At 40.3% G+C, this 15,863-nt stretch overlaps 1 protein-coding gene across 4 annotated transcripts in view; it reads left to right on the top strand.

Annotated features, from left to right (window-relative positions):
* Window positions 1-15,863, top strand: part of mob2a (MOB kinase activator 2a) — a 49,795-nt gene that overhangs the window by 28,831 nt on the left and 5,101 nt on the right. For 3 of the 4 annotated variants that reach the window (XM_068313263.1, XM_068313261.1, XM_068313262.1), the window contains exon 2: window positions 15,293-15,453. In XM_068313263.1, the coding sequence (XP_068169364.1) occupies window positions 15,293-15,453 (161 nt within the window). Of the gene's footprint in view, window positions 1-7,273; window positions 7,483-15,292; window positions 15,454-15,863 lie in introns of those variants that run through there. The other variant, XM_068313260.1, reaches the window with a different exon arrangement.

Genomic DNA, 15,863 nt, shown 5'->3' with positions numbered 1-15,863 from the left:
TGTTTGTGTCATATGTGTCTCCCTCACAAGACATATAGGAGAAATGCTCAGAATTGTTTCTGTAGAAATTGAAGTTTGTTTCTGTGCGTGCGAGTGCGTGCGTGTGTGGCTGTGTTGTAATATGTTCTGGGAAAACAACATTTATTTCTGCTTAACAGATTTATTAATTGTCTGATAAAAAATATGGTTGTTGGCAACCAACTTCTGTCTCCTCCAGGGAACAACACATGGACACACTCACTATTGTATGCATACAAAAAATTCTTTATGTCGGTTTTTGGTTTTAATTGATGATGAGCAAAAATGGAATTCTGAGGAAACTCTTCGTCCCGACATTTGATACGGTAAAAGAAGTCTAGAACAATATGTAAAGAGACCCAAATATGCAGTTCTCAAAAGAAAAACATTAGCTTAGAGGGAAGTTTGTAAACTTCTTGAACCCCTATTGATGGTGACCCTCACTGTTTTGTGGGGGTGTAAGTAAACACAGTACACACACACAAACAGCAGTCCTGCTTCAGTACACCATCGATCTGCCTCAGTGTTTTCTGTCATGTGATTAATCTCATGACTGATGGAGTGGCTCTGCAGCAAACCCACTGTTACCTGAAGGCATGTGGACAAAGTCGTGTTTTACTCATGTAATGATCACCTGCGATTTAGCACAAATTCCGTGACGCGGTAATAAATTTGTTTAATTGTTTAGTATTTCAAAAGTGAAACAAATATAATGAGAATACATGTATCAAGTTAGCGTCATCATTGCCATGAAACATATATTTTTTATATAGATATTACATAACTGAAGAGATGCAGTGCCTCAGGAGGATACCAGTACCATGTCAGTCACGAACGTCAGAGCAAAGCTCTGGCATAAATCCTGTGAGTGTAATTGATGGCTTTGACGAGACACAACCTGCAGATTTACAGCCATCCCTACTTAATTTAGGAGGCAGGTATTGTTTTCTTTAATGCTGATAATCTGTTGTCTGAAGGAGGGGCTGTGAACTGATGTTTACAAGCTTAGTCATCACAAGTAAGTGTTATTGTGTGCAGGATTTATTTGCTGTTAATTAAAGCAGTCCAAGAATTCCTCACAGGTTGAGTGCTTCGCAGCAGGTTGGTCCTCCCTTCACCCTTCAGCCATTGCACCTGTTTGTCAGCTCACAGACGTTTAGAATATTACCTGAACTTGCACCTGAACTCTGTGTGTGTTCTTCAGTTTCCTTCAGTTTATCCTTGACAGGTGTTTGGCTGACCAGGTGGTGAATTATGGATTGGATAGAGACTCTCCCTTGCTAAGGAATGTTGGGAGGAGTGCAGCGGCTAGCATAGGCATGCTATAACAACCTCCCGCACTTAAACAAACTCGCTGCCCTCATCTAATGTTCTGTTTTTAATCTCATTCCCTCCTTTTTCTGCTCCAATTTTTACTTCTCTACTCTTGTGGTGCCCTCGTCGCTCCCTGATTGCTTGTTTTCCACCATTATCAACCCTTACTCCCCTTCATATTCTGTTCTGAGCCACTGGATGGTGGTTAATGTAAGCAGTGTCCATGGAGGTGGTAATTTATAAATGTCTGTGCAGGAGTTTGGCATTTGTCATCTCCTGTCCACCATCCATTTAAAACCATCTCTTCCTTTAGTTGTCAACCAGTCAGAACATGACCTAATGTTTTTTGAGTACAGGAGACTCCTCTATGCGAACAGCGTATTTAAACATGTCCGACAGCAGGAGCTGGTCATCAACTGTATTATTATTTGAGTGGTTATCATGCAGTTTATTTATTAGTCATTTTATATACAGACTTTGTCTGTAGTTGCAGTGACAAAGCCAACATGCTACTTAATCATTAGCAGACAGAGAGCAGGACAGTCTGGTGGTGAACTTGGCTAAGGCAGCTAACAAAGATAATAGTGCACAGAGGAGCTGAGCACACAACAGGACAGCATTTCCATTCAGAGGAACACAAAGCATCAAACAGTGTACTGCAGGTTGGTGTGAGAACACAATAATTTCAGAATAAATAAATGATAAATAAATTCTCATCAGTGCCCATTCTTTTCTCAGACAGGATAGGAACCAGATATGAGCATATCAATAGAAACAGTCTGTCACACTTTATGTGTTTTTAATTCTTGTTCCCTTTTTCTCGAAAACAATTTTATAGAAACTTCTAATGTATATGCAATATAACAGTATTAGTAGTGTTGTAACCCTTGCTAGACTGTGTGTATACAGCCGTGACATGTCAATACATGCAGCCCTTCCCCTGCAGGAATGCAGCGCAAACGAGAGATGAGGCTAGATAGGAAAATAGTGCACATGCAAAGAGAGGAAGAGGATCTCAAGGCCTCAAAGGAGAAAAGGAGAGGAGCAATCGATGAAAATCCGGTGGATGAGTGGTGATATCCTTTCGAGAACTCAAGACATTAAAATACTGTAATATCTAAACTCCTTGTAGTGACTATGGAGAAAAATGTGATACCAGGAACAGTAATTCTGGTATTTATGCACTGTTTGCATAACAGGAGTAGTGGGTTTGAGACGACCTATCCTATTCCAGGTTTTGTCAGAACATGTGCTTACATACACTCTGCAGATGCTTCATACACACTCACTACATACATCCTCAGGATTTGATGCACCATTCATACATTAGTAAAAGTAGAGGGCGAAATCTTGAAGTTGGGTTGTTCATGTAGAATTATCTGACTTTTTTTCTTTTATCAGTCGTCATTTTAGTTGTTTTTAAGAAGTTGGCTGGAAACTAATGATTTTTTAAGCATTTACATTTTTTTTCTGGAAGCAGATCGAATTGGGTTGAGTTTATTTTCAGGATGGGTCAGTGGGTTTGTTGTGCCAGGTGTCCTTTGGTCTTGTGTTAACCTCTCTCTGGTTCTAGAGGAATCCCCCTGGCATCAAGATTCTTCATTGTGTTTGTTCACTTTCTAAGAGCTCATCCAAACATGCTACTCCACTCCCACATGTACTTTTTTTTAAATTGGTAAATGAACACCTTACTAGACAACTCTGATCTTTATTTACCTGTTAATCCTTTGACATGATTGGTCTCCTTTCCCATCTGTCCTCTGTATCCCATCAATGATAGGTTGGAGATTAGCTCTGGTGGGACTGGGATGGAGCTGTTGTGGCCCACGGCACATCTGTTGTGGTGGCTTGGAATTAGTGTTTTCTTTGTGTCAAATAGGGGGAATTTCCCCTGACATTCTGTTCAACCTGTTGGAACAGCCATCCATGAGTCTCTGCAGTAAAGAGAGCACTGGCAACCAACAAGTGCGGGGTTTTTTTTATAGTCCTGTTTGACTCTGTCGTGTATATTTAGATGTCCGAAAGCTTAGCTAGATTTGTTCTTGGGTTTAACATGAAATACCACATATTTCTGTCCACACAACACTTCCTTCTGTCACGTTCTGACGTCAAGACTGTAATGATTTGAATTGCTTACATTTTTTTTGCCTGCAATCTTGTTTTTCCCTTGGTGTTATCTTTGGCTCTGCTCAGTCATTGCTTTCGTTGTTGCGCTTATTATTTATTCAATCACTGAATCTCATCACATCTGTCACTCACATGGCCTTACTTTAATCTCTTCTCCATTTCTTAGGAAGCGATGTGGTCTTTGTTTAAAGTTATTGCCTGTATTTTGAAGGCAGTTGTCTTTTGAGGCAGTTAGATAAAAACAAGTACGCTTGATAGTTCTCATAAAACTGAAGTGACCAGTGATCTAATCTGAAAGTTCTTTTTAGTAATATCATTTAGTAATATAACTATTTCATAGTTAGAGTTGCTATTCTGCTCAAAGGTTCTCACATAACCCCACAATTTTTATTAGACTCATAGTATGCATCAAATATATATCCAGAAGAGAACTATTTTAGCTCCTAATATGCTGTCTATGTCAGGCATTCATCCAAGCAGGCATTCCTTCCACTTTCAAAAGACTGGTTGTACGTCATAATAGAGATCGATGATCTGCAGGAACACAAGTAAAGCCATGTCACGCCTCTGTAGTAGAAAGGAAGGTGACTGTGACATTTACAGAGAAGAAAGAAAGCAAACCTCTGTCTGCCAGATGAAGGAATGTAGTTGCTGGATTCCATTCAGTTCAACCGTTAAGCTGAAGGGCTTGACTTCAACTGCTCGGCTGCAGTCTCCCTCTCAATCTTTTCTCTCAGCCTGCAGCTCGCATAAAAAAAATAACAGTAGGTGTGACCATATCATCTATTTAATCAAAGCAAAACCTCCTCTAGGTAACAGTCACCTGCTGTTTGGCTTCATGCCTGATTCACCCAAGCTCTTTGTTAGCAGTATCTCTTCAGTGAGTGTAGAGGCCCCTGGCCAAGCCTCAGTGATCTTCAATGGATGTCTCCTATTTTCAGTGACCGCATGGATCCAGTAGTTGGAATTATATTAACGGAAAATTCCCTAAGCATGCAGTTTGCATTACAGCAGCAAACTTGTTTCTCCTGAATGTTCAGAAAAAGCACATGAACACTTACCAGCTATTATACTGGGTCCGGTGTGTTATGGTCAATGTCATTTTCTTTTTTTTTGTCTTTAAACATGCGTCTTGGTTATGTTAAAGGATGACAATTCTCGTTCAAAAGTAGTGTGCTCAACATTCACATGTGGCATGTTCTCCCTCCCCTTCAGTCTTTTTGCACTGTTCTTTGTACTTTATGGACAGGTTTGATGCTATATTTAGCATCAGTGGAAAAGTCAACTCAACGCCATTCCTCATTGCTGTAGATGCAGCAGCAACCTCTCAATGGGGCTGTGACTCATTTAGCACCTCCCACCCAATCCTGAGCTGGAGGGCAGCCTGTCTTAAGGTGTGCATGAGGTCACAAATGTCAGACTGTTGTGCTTTTAATTCTTTCAGATCATTTATTGGGGTCATTTTAGATTTGCAGATAAAAAAAGCAGCGCCCAGGTGATCCGACAGTCTGCAGTAAACATGCTGATTGTTGTCTCCTCAGGCCCTATAATCCACCGTTACACACACAGATACCACACTCCCATGCAAAGTACAGCACTCACATAATATACCTCAAAGTTTTATCTCTTCATTATTCTGACCACTCTAGTCTGGTATAAGGAGTGCACATAGCTCGTAGATTTCACAGATTAGCGTGTCTTTGTGCGTGTTCATGTTGAAGTACCAGTGTGGTCCAGTGTTTTCTAGAGCCTGACAATCACCCCGTAATTTTTGTCTGAGACAAAGTTTTCTGACCTATTCAAAAAGAGGAGGGATAATGAGAAGGTTAAAAAAAATAGACAAGAAAAATGGAAGGAAATGTGTTAAGATGGCAACAGAAGAGAGACTAAGAGAGACAAAAGTTCAGAAGCAGTAATTAAAGGGAAGAAAGGGGAAGGAATGTCAGTTGTGTAGCAGGTGTAATCTCAGCAGTTGCTCGCTTTATTCAGTGTCTTTTGTCTTTTATTTATTCTTTTGTCTTTTATTCAGTGCCTTTTGATCATTTTATGATCATGTGTCATCAACTGAGCTCTCTTCTGATTGTTACATCCCTCTTCAAAGCAGTGATGTATTGTAATTGACAGTGTTCATCCATTCGTCCGTATGTTAGTATGTCCACCAAATATCTTCACAACTGTTGCAGGTAGAAAAATGTAACCAAAAGCACATTACTCGGGAGGCAAAGGGGATGAAAATGAGAAAATGAGATGATGATCTTGACCTTGAGAAAGCTAGGTCAAGGTCAGATTTAAACTTTTGTACACTCAGGAACCGGATAAGATGGAAAAAAGAGGGAGAAGGCCAGTGTAAGATCGTAGATCAAAGCACTACAAAGCTAGTGCTTTGAGCTATGAAAGTTGGTCAGAGCATTAGCTTTGATCTTTGACCCTATGCAAGTAGGTCAGGCTAAAATTTCAATTCAGGGGATTTTGCAGTCTGTGACTGCCTTGGTTCTAGTTTAAAAAGATTTTGAATCATACTCATGCTTGGAACATGTCAATTAAGAAATAATGAAAACTATTATGACAGGAAACTAACCTGTCAGGTAAAACCCGGCAACACACACACACACACACACACACACACACACACACACACACACACACACACACACACGTTCTCAAACAGGCTTTGTATGATTCCCTCAGTGGTTCCTGTGCTTTAACATGTTTGAACAGGCCTGTTTGCTGCAATGCTGCCCATGTTTTACTATCCAGGTGAGGTTCAGTAACAAAAGGAGGAATGTCACCCCACAGTTCCTGCATGTGCACTGTTTTTATTCCGGCACTGGTTCTCACACTGAACGAAGTGACTCGCAGTACGGACAATTATTTAACGACTTTGTCAGATTTGAAGCTTGAAATACGAGTCCTGTTAAAACTGTGCACCCAGTTCAGTTTAGTTTTGTCTTACCTGATTTTTTAAATGATTGTACATGTTTGTTCTTTTGGTGTTTTAATTTCTTGTGTTAAATTGGTCAACGAGCAAAAGTTAAATAGAATTTTTATAACACTAGGCCATTACAGTGATTTTGATCATTGTGTTATAATACAAATAAGTTCTTTGAAAAGTAACAATTTGTGTATTTATATGATACTTGCATGCATTATGTAAGGCTTTTAGAAAGGAAAAACTAGATATTTGGTTTTTTTTACAGAATTATGAGAACCTGCTGGCATGCATTTTAAACAAAGAACTCCAGATTGCCAATTCAGTATGTTCTCATATATGTCTCATACTGCCCTATTTTAATTCATGTCTTATTTTTACATTTTATGCTTATGCTTCAAGGGCGCCAGTGTTTTAATATTTATACCTGTTATATTCCTTATACTTGTTGCATTCACACAATACTTTGTGTTTCAGTTGGATTTATGATGACTTTAAAACATCTTATATTGGTGCCTTTGATAACCACTGCACAAATAAACGTAATTGCATTCTTATAAATCAGAGCAATACATTATTAACCCAAACCCTTCACTAATTTTTAGATATTTTCTGTGTTGCTAAGAGAACGTTTTTTATTCTTAGAACAGTATTTAACGTGTAGTAACGCTTTGTTTTACTGTAGTCAATGGTAATCACCTGTTTCTTCCTTGTAAAGTAACCGACTACAGTAACTACACTTGAAGGAGAGAAGTACGAACACGTCCACATGGGCAGACATTGACGTCAGCAGAGCGCTCCCATTTACCGGCTGTTCTCTTCGCTGATTGGTTGACTGTACCTCACGTGAACACACCACGAAGTGCTTTTTTTTTTTTTTTTTTTTTGCGGAGCCAGTTGAAGTCCCGGACAGAGCGAGTTGGTGTCGGAGTGTGAACGCCTGTGTCTGAGGGGGAGATAATGATACTAATGTTTTAAAGTATGGTGAATAAGTTCTCATTTTCTGGAAATTCTAAGGACATGTACTCTCCGAGAAACTCCAAAAACGGTTTCAGTTGCAAAATGGTGCTTCAAGCGGTCGGAAAAGTATTAAGGTAACACTGTCTTTAATTTGGTCTAGTCGGTAATCGTTAATAACCTCTTCTGTTGTGTACTTGTGTTTCCTCACCGTATTATTCAGGTAAACTGTCTTGTTCTTGTTAACAGGTCGTACAACTTAAGTTCAGAAGCTTCGACAGCTGCGTATTTGTTTTTGACAGTTTGAGTCATTATTTTCCGATGTGGTACTTTTGCTAATGAGTTTTACTAGAGTGTCATAAACATAGGGATGTTCACCTGAATATACATAATAGGCAGAAAAACTCTTAAAAACAACCTGAAATGTAGGCTGTACTCCACTTGTATCTAAAACTAAAGGGAGAAAACACCAGCTGGACTTGACGTCTTCTTCTTCTCCGTTCGGCTTTTCCCTTCAGGGGTCGCCCCAGCGAATCAATTGCCTCCATCTAGCCCTGTCTTCTGCATCCTCTTCTCTCACACCAACTACCTTCATGTCCTCTTTCACTACATCCATAAACCTCCTCTTTGGTCTTCCTCTAGGCCTCCTGCCTGGCAGTTCAAAAATCAGCATCTTTCTACCAATATATTCACTATCTCTCCTCTGGACATGTCCAAACCATCTGACTCTGGCTTCCCGAAAAGTAATTTATGAGGGGTAATTACAGATGTTTGTGGACCCTCTGGTTCAAGGGTCAGAATGTTTTACCAGCCGGTGCTGATGGAAAACCTGAATTCCTCATTCTTCCTCTTCAACTCGATCAGGACTCAACAAGAGCAAAAGAAATATGACATGCTCCTCATCTAGTCTAATCATTTATTCAAGACATCCTGTATCGTTTCATGATTAGTAATCTAAAGGGAGGCATTATTTAAAATCGCTGTTATCTTCTTGTTAATCTAAATGAAACACATTGTGGTTTATTAGCATGGCTTTTAATCATAGTTATTCCCCATCTCTGAGCTTCCCATTTGTATATTAGCTGATAATATACCCTGAACAAGAAAGGAAATAGACAGAAAATTTAGGACTAAAACTGAAAACATGTTTCCTTTTTGATAGTCTATGTGAACTCATCTGAATTTACTGTCATTTTTAAAAAATCTCTACGTAAAATAATTTGCCCTTTTTTTCCCATGCTTATTTTATTTGTATTATATACAATATAAATCAGTTATAGTAGCTGCCACATAAAGCCTATGAGACGGAGAGTACTTAAGACATTGCAGTGTTAACATACAGCTTATGTGCTTCCTGTACAAAAAAAATCTTGTCACAGCAGCCAACATTAGTAAAAGTGTATTCTGGCTAATGTAGATGTTTACACCGTATGTGTGATGTGAAGATGAAAGGGCCGTTCTCAGTGTGTTTCTCCTCAGTTCGGATTATTGTATTAATGCTTCTGAGTTTACTCTTACCTTTCAAGACCTGGGAAGAGGTGTGTTTTCAAGTCATCAGCCTTTAGAGCATGTGACACAGCCAATAGTCACCTGTGATAGGGAGGAGAATATCCACCATTTTAACATGTCTAACCAGATTGTGTGCAGGATGCATTGTTGAGCAGTGTTTTTGCTGTTTCTGTGTCAATATATTTGATTTGCAGAGACAAGTCCTGCTGCTGTTTTGCTGGAAACATTTATGGAATAACCTGAGTTCCAAGGAAATCACATTTAAAGTATTGGCCTGGAGTAACAAATGGGGATTTTCACAAATCTGAAGCCTTGAGGAAAAATTTCAGGGTAATAAAAGGAGGCTTTCTATATCTCTCTTCAGTCAGTGGTTCAGTAACGATGGAACGGAATGTGATTTTCATAATATTTGCTGTTTGAATAGTTTGAGGGAATTGCACTTCCATCACACACACACACACACACACACACACACACACACACACACACACACACACACACACACAGGCTTTTTCAGTTTTACTATTAAGGTCCTCGTCCCTTCAGACAGGCCACTTATTTAGTCTTATCATCTTGATGTAATGTTTTTAATTCTCCAAAATCAGTTCTCCACTAATTAAACTTAGTTTCGCAATTCCCCAGCAGCCTGGTTTTGTCTCAACCCAATCTCCCTCTTTTCTGCCACATGTGTGTTATGATGTTGATGAGACCCCCTCTTTAGCTCTAGCGACTTATATAGTCGGCCTGAGAGAGATGAGGTAGGGTCAGTAGTTGAATTAGGTGTGTGTGTGTGTGTGTGTGTGTGAGAGAGAAAGAGAGTGAGAGAGATTTACTGTTGCTGACACCCCTGTTGATATGCTTTCTTTGTTTTTATTTTGCGTCCTCTCTTTTTCCTCCAGTCGTAAAAACAATGTGGACTTTTTGTATCATCTCTACATAGAAACTTTCACCAAGCACATACTAGTAGGCTGTGAGGCACTGCAAGGCTAAACCTTTGGTTTCACCCATCCTTTGCTCAGTCTCTTTTTAGCCTCATCATGGCTATTGTGGTTTAGAGTTGGTGTGCTCAGACTGCCTGCTCTCCTCTGTCTGTGGTTTTTTGGGGAAAAGATCTCCAGAGTCTTTTAAATTGCACTCCTGAAATAGAGCAGGAGGCGAGGCTCTGGGAAAACTGATCCTCCCAGTTGAAGCAAGCCTTTTTTAAATTTTCTGTTCATTCACTCAGTGTTAGTCTTATCAGCTTGTATCAGGTTGACTCCAACTTCTGTTGCTATTGATGTTCTTGAAACCTTGAAGACAGATTTGTCAATTCGTTCACAAAAAGAGTGAAGAATGTCCATACATTTCATTGATTGTTTCTCTAACCTATCGTGCGTCTGTTTGAAAACCAAAGGTTATGTTGATCCTTTCAGTTCCTGGATAGTTTTGGAGACTAGGGTGTGCAAAATTTATCAAGAATAAGTTATGGATATTTTGTGTCTTCTTCTTTCTTTTCTAATAAGAAATTTTTCATCTGTAATAATTTCTCATATTGTATTATTGTATTTCTATAATAGTAATTGTTGTTTACTAGGAAACAAAATATTTAAGGAAATTTTTTATTTTTATTGACTGAATACTGACAGTTTCGAGTAAGGTCCCTGTTTGGTGACAGCATTTCTTGAGTCTTTGCACCTGTGGCTTTTATCATTTTTTTGAAGAGTAATTCAGTGGAAGGTTTACGGTTGGGTTTTTGTGCTAAAGGTTAAAGATAACTGCTCAAAAGAAAACATGTGGCCTGTTGTGGTTGCTTGTGTCAGTTTGGTTAAAATCAACTTCACATTCCTACAATATGTTGTGGTAGCCAAGTCCGCTATGTACAGACAAGTGAACACTGATGACAAAACATGATGTCTGTCACTCAGATGTAGGTAGATTGTACTGTAGTGTGCAGTTCCAGAAAACTTGTTGCAAGAAATGAAGATATATGTATGTTGTTAGAATACAGTAATTGTATTCTACTGCTTCTTTCAGACAAAAAAACTGTCTACTAATTAACCATTGATCAGCTTTTTTGCTGTAAACTACTTATATTATTATTATATTGTCAAATCCACTATCATTCAAACTGCATTTCAAATGTCAATAGATTTGAATTAGAAATGGATCTCTACTATCTGTTCTTGATATTCATTCATTCATTCATCTTCCAACCCGCTTAATCCGCTAACGCAGGTCACGGGGGAGCCGGTGCCTATCCCGGCAGTCTCAGGGCGTGAGGCGGGGGACACTCCGGGCACGACGCCAGTGTACCACGGAGCCACATAGAAACAATCATTCACACACACACACTCACTCCTACGGTCAATTTGGAACGGCCTATCAACCTGAAGCACATGCTTTTGGAGGTGGGAGGAAGCCGGAGAACCCGGAGAGAACCCACGATATGTTTTGTATTATTCTGTATCTCTGCCTAATTCAGTGTACTTCAGAAACGAAATCCTTTCTGTCACACGTGTTGCTGTGAAGTTCCAGTTTTAGTCCCCTGTAGTCTAGCAGAGAAGGTCATTGCATTGATTTTGTTAAATAAATCCAAGCACCAAACAAAACAAGAACTACCAAGGCCCCTGGTTTTTAAGTCGCAACAGGAGCGTGCTAATGGATGTGTGTTATGGAATTTGGACGATAATGAAGTTGTGTGTGTGTATGTGTGTGTCAGTGGAGGTATAATACAGGGAAGGCAGAAATATTTAGTACCTAAACATAGTGGGGTCTTTTTAAAAAGAAGCACTTAAAGTAATTCTCCAGAAGAGCACGGTAAATTTCCAGGATTAATTGGAGCCAGGCTCTGGTAATGAGATGGGTGTGTGGCGAACCTGCCCGAGGGCTGCTCCTCTTTAAACAAAGTTTAATTTCAAACTAAGCGTATCCAGCATTCAGCAGACACACAGTCAGCCAACAATAGCAGCTGATATGTGCAAAGCCAGAAAGCAGGATGTTGGGACTCACTTGATTCAAGGCTGAACTGTTTGTGCGTGTACAAGGAGGACACACATGCTCACACAGACCATAGAGGACATTCTACTTGTGAATGTTCTCAAGGTCTCCGGTGGGATCGGGCTTGTGACGCAGCTGTCGTGACCAGCTGGGTCAGCCGTGGCTACAGACAGAGACGTGTCTGTGTGTATCTTCGCATGTGTGTTTGTGTGTGCATGAAGTCACAGGTGTGTATGTGGTGTGCATGAGGAAAGGTAGTTAGTGGGGGATGACATGGGGGAGGTGATGCTGCTGGGAAAAGTGAAAGGGATAAGAAAGGGGCTAACAGACGTGGTTGAACAGCTGTTGGGTCGTTCACTCCTCGGTGACCTCCCTGTCACCTGACTACACAGCCCTGTTTCCTTACTGTATTCTACTGCAAATGGACAGCAATGTACCTACTTTCCCGCTTCTTTTCAGCTCGAGAAGTTCAGTTTTCCATGATTCCATCAAACCTGTCTAGGGTTTCTGAATTGGAATCACAAACTGGTTCCAGTTGGTACCAAGCAGGCTGTGACCCCCCCCCCCCCAACCACCAGCCCACATTGGAGTCATGTGCCCAGTCCAGACCTCAGTTACCCTCCACTTTTGCCTTCTGGCCTGCCCCAATCTGGTGATCTGGAGAAAGAGGCATCTGCTACCTTTTATGGCAAAGACTTGTGTGGGAAAACTTCACCAAGAACAGACAAAGCTGTGTGTGTCTGTTTTAGTTGAGACTGACTATATACGTATGAGGGGAGGAGTTTTGGCAATGAGGAGGTTTTCTTTATCCTAAAATAAACTAATGGCTCCAGAGTTTCACCTCCCTTTACTGCACAAATGTTCTCAAGCACTGGAGGAGGTGTTTGTATGGAAAATGATGAAATTGCACAAGGAGAGAGGCAGGAAATAGCTCAGTGAAACAGAATGTTTTCAGAAGGAAGGGAGGTGGGGGGGTTTTTCTAAGGGGCTTAGTAGTCTTTGAACAGTGGTGAGAGCTGATGGTCTCTGTAGATGAAGTTCCATCCCAGATAAAGCTCTTTCGCATGATCAAACATGTAGCCCACAGTACAAAACCACATGGACCACATGCTTATACCCTCATGAGACTACATGTGGGAGAAGGAAGCAGACAAAGATAAGGAAAACTAAAGAAAAATTATGCAAACAGGTGTGTTTGACAGATAGAGAGAGCAGCATCTTATAAATGAGGCAGAGCAGAGGTAATGGAGTGACGTCAATGAATGGAAAGACATAAAAAGACGGGCCAAAGATGAGACTGAGATCCGAGACTCCTGACCTTGAATAATAGTTTGTTTGAACAGGTGAGCCTACAGCCATGAAGAGGAAAGCTCCACAGGAACAAGCTCCAAGATAAAGAAGATACAGGTGTACCTCGGCTTATGTCTTTTTGAGTTACGTCGTTCTCGATTATATGCTAGTTTTTCATAACAAACAAATACACGGGATTATAATAATTGAGTTTACTTCATTTCATTCAACTTTACATATGTCTGCCACAAGTATTGCAATCATAAAATCACTATAAAACCTTTAAGAGCACATGTTACTGCACAATAAATAAGAATAAAAGCAACCCCCTCTACCCACAATGCAGAAGAAGCGGCTAAGGACAAAACTCCGACGTACGAGATGACAATGTTTTTTCTGGACTATATTAAAAAAATTTTTTTAATTGATTGCAAGTTTAACATAGATTCATATGAACCAAATATCATTGAAAAGACATTCATAAATACAGTACAGAACTGGGATTGGTTACTTTTGGTTTAGCCTGCAACGAAATTAATTCAACTTATGTCTCTATCTCCTGGAATGAATTAGCAACTTAAGCCAAGGTATATCTGTAGTGGTAATGAATAGCAGGTGGCAGAAAGAAGGAATGATTGTTGGTCCTTCAGATCTAAACTTTTTTGGAATGTTGGTTTAAAGCCAGGCATTTCACTTTACAGCCAAATTAGCCAACATCGTACAATTGAGAGAGAGGAACTTAAACATTTACACAGCAGCTGACTGCAGGCTCTGGGTATTTACATGTTGACATGCCTTCCCTTGTTTGCTGAGGTGGAAAGCACAGGGACAATTCCCATGAAACGACAGAGGCTTTCTAAACGCTGTGGTGCATCTGTAGAGGCCTCATGCTCCACAGTCTTGTCATGTTTTGAAAGTGTTTAGTAGTCCCCATGGTTATCAACTGGATCTACCTCCGCTCTTCATTCCCGTCTCCCCCTCTGTTCACCCCTCCTGTTATGATTTCAACGCTTTCCTTCTAAGTCTATATTTAATATCTCTGTGTGCATGTCAGTGTGGTTGTCAGACCCTTTTTCCAGCTGATTGTCACCAGATTTTGTGTCTATTCTATTAAATTTAGTGTTAGTTGCACCAAGCCTAAGTGGAATTGAGTAATTTTGGCTGCTGCTGGAAAATAGTGTTAATGTAGTTATGTATCATCATTCCTGCAGTTGGAATAGTTTTTTTCCTGTCCAGAAACTGAAGGGAAGGGAGTGTTTCTGGGATGTAGCTTCCTACATAGAGAACACTAAAAAACAAAGCAAACACTGGAACCAAACTCAGTTTGCTCACGCTGAGCATCAGTGTCTCATGTGATGTGTGTTAAGCTGAACCTTGTGGAAAAAACCATCTACCTTCCCTGTTACACCTCTGCTGACCTCTCTCTCTGCTCAGAGGTCAAGGAGGTCCTAAACTTCACACTAGCTCACCAACCAGACATTTACGGTTTTCTTGTTTGAGTTACAGCTGAATTCTACCAGCTGCTTGTCTTGTCTTGCAGTTGTGGGCCACACACAATCCATTGTCAACTCATTATACATCGCTTTCTGCCTCTGTTTGTATCTCTGAGGAGGAGACAAGAATGAGATGCTGGTGGAATTGGGCAGAGGATGGGGAAACCCCTGATCACAATGTTGATTAAGTTGTTCATTATGTCAAACTTTAAATGTCACAAAGGAGTGTGTCCCTCAGTCTTTGACCTCATGTTGCACTGGCGGAGGCTAAGGAGGGAGAGATTAGAGGTTACAGGAAGTGTGTGATGTGACGTCCCCATGCTAAAATCAGTAGAGGCTCAGGGCTGAGGCCAACATTAGGTCAGAGTTGCAGGTTGATTTGAATTCGCTTTTGGAAAAGGTCAGTTATGTGGTGGCAGATTTATTTACTATATATTAATGCAAAACCTGTGTGTGTCAACTTGTTGTCCTCTTCAGTGCTGCCTGTACTGCACTGAAGGCCTGTCTGGAAGACTTTCCAACATGCAGACCAACAAAAACATTCTTCACACATACATCAGATTTTCCCATTTGCGTCACTTTTAAGAACTTTTACGATTTGTAATTTCCTAGTTGTTTTATTGCCTTTTTCAAGTCGTTGGCAGCTCCTTAAACCATTCTCTTTTGTTTCTTGTTGCAGGAAGTCAAAGACGAAGCCAAATGGAAAGAAGCCTCCAATAGAAGAGAAGAAACAGTACTTGGAGCTGGAGTACACAAAAATCCGTGTGGTGGACTTTGACCTCAAGGAGCTGGTGGTTCTGCCAAGAGAGATAGACCTCAATGAATGGCTAGCCAGCAATAGTGAGTACTGTAGTGTTTGTCAGTGATAGAATTTAATTACATAAGGAATACATGCCCTGACATGTACATTTCCTTACGTAGATTAGAGCTCCTGTTCACATGTATTTTGACAGTTGAAGAGCATTCCCTTGTAGAAATACCTGTATCGGCTTGAACTTGAACAACCACTTCAGTGTTTGTCGAAGCTGAATCCACCTCCCACTTTTCTATTTTTACTTTTAGGGACCTCACACGCTTGAAGGATTAATTCACCTGATGGATTAGTTTTGTGTTTGTGACTTTCACATAACACAGTGACAGATGTAGAGCATTGTATTCATGTTTAGATGTGTCCCTGTCATCCAAAGGACAACATAACACGGTGCAAATATTCCATGTTTATGTTGTTGTTTATTACTTTTCTCTATGGT

This window comes from Antennarius striatus, chromosome 4 (genome assembly GCF_040054535.1).
Source record: "Antennarius striatus isolate MH-2024 chromosome 4, ASM4005453v1, whole genome shotgun sequence".
NCBI classification, from domain to species: domain Eukaryota; kingdom Metazoa; phylum Chordata; class Actinopteri; order Lophiiformes; family Antennariidae; genus Antennarius; species Antennarius striatus.
This window is presented reverse-complemented; position numbering and strand designations above follow the sequence as displayed.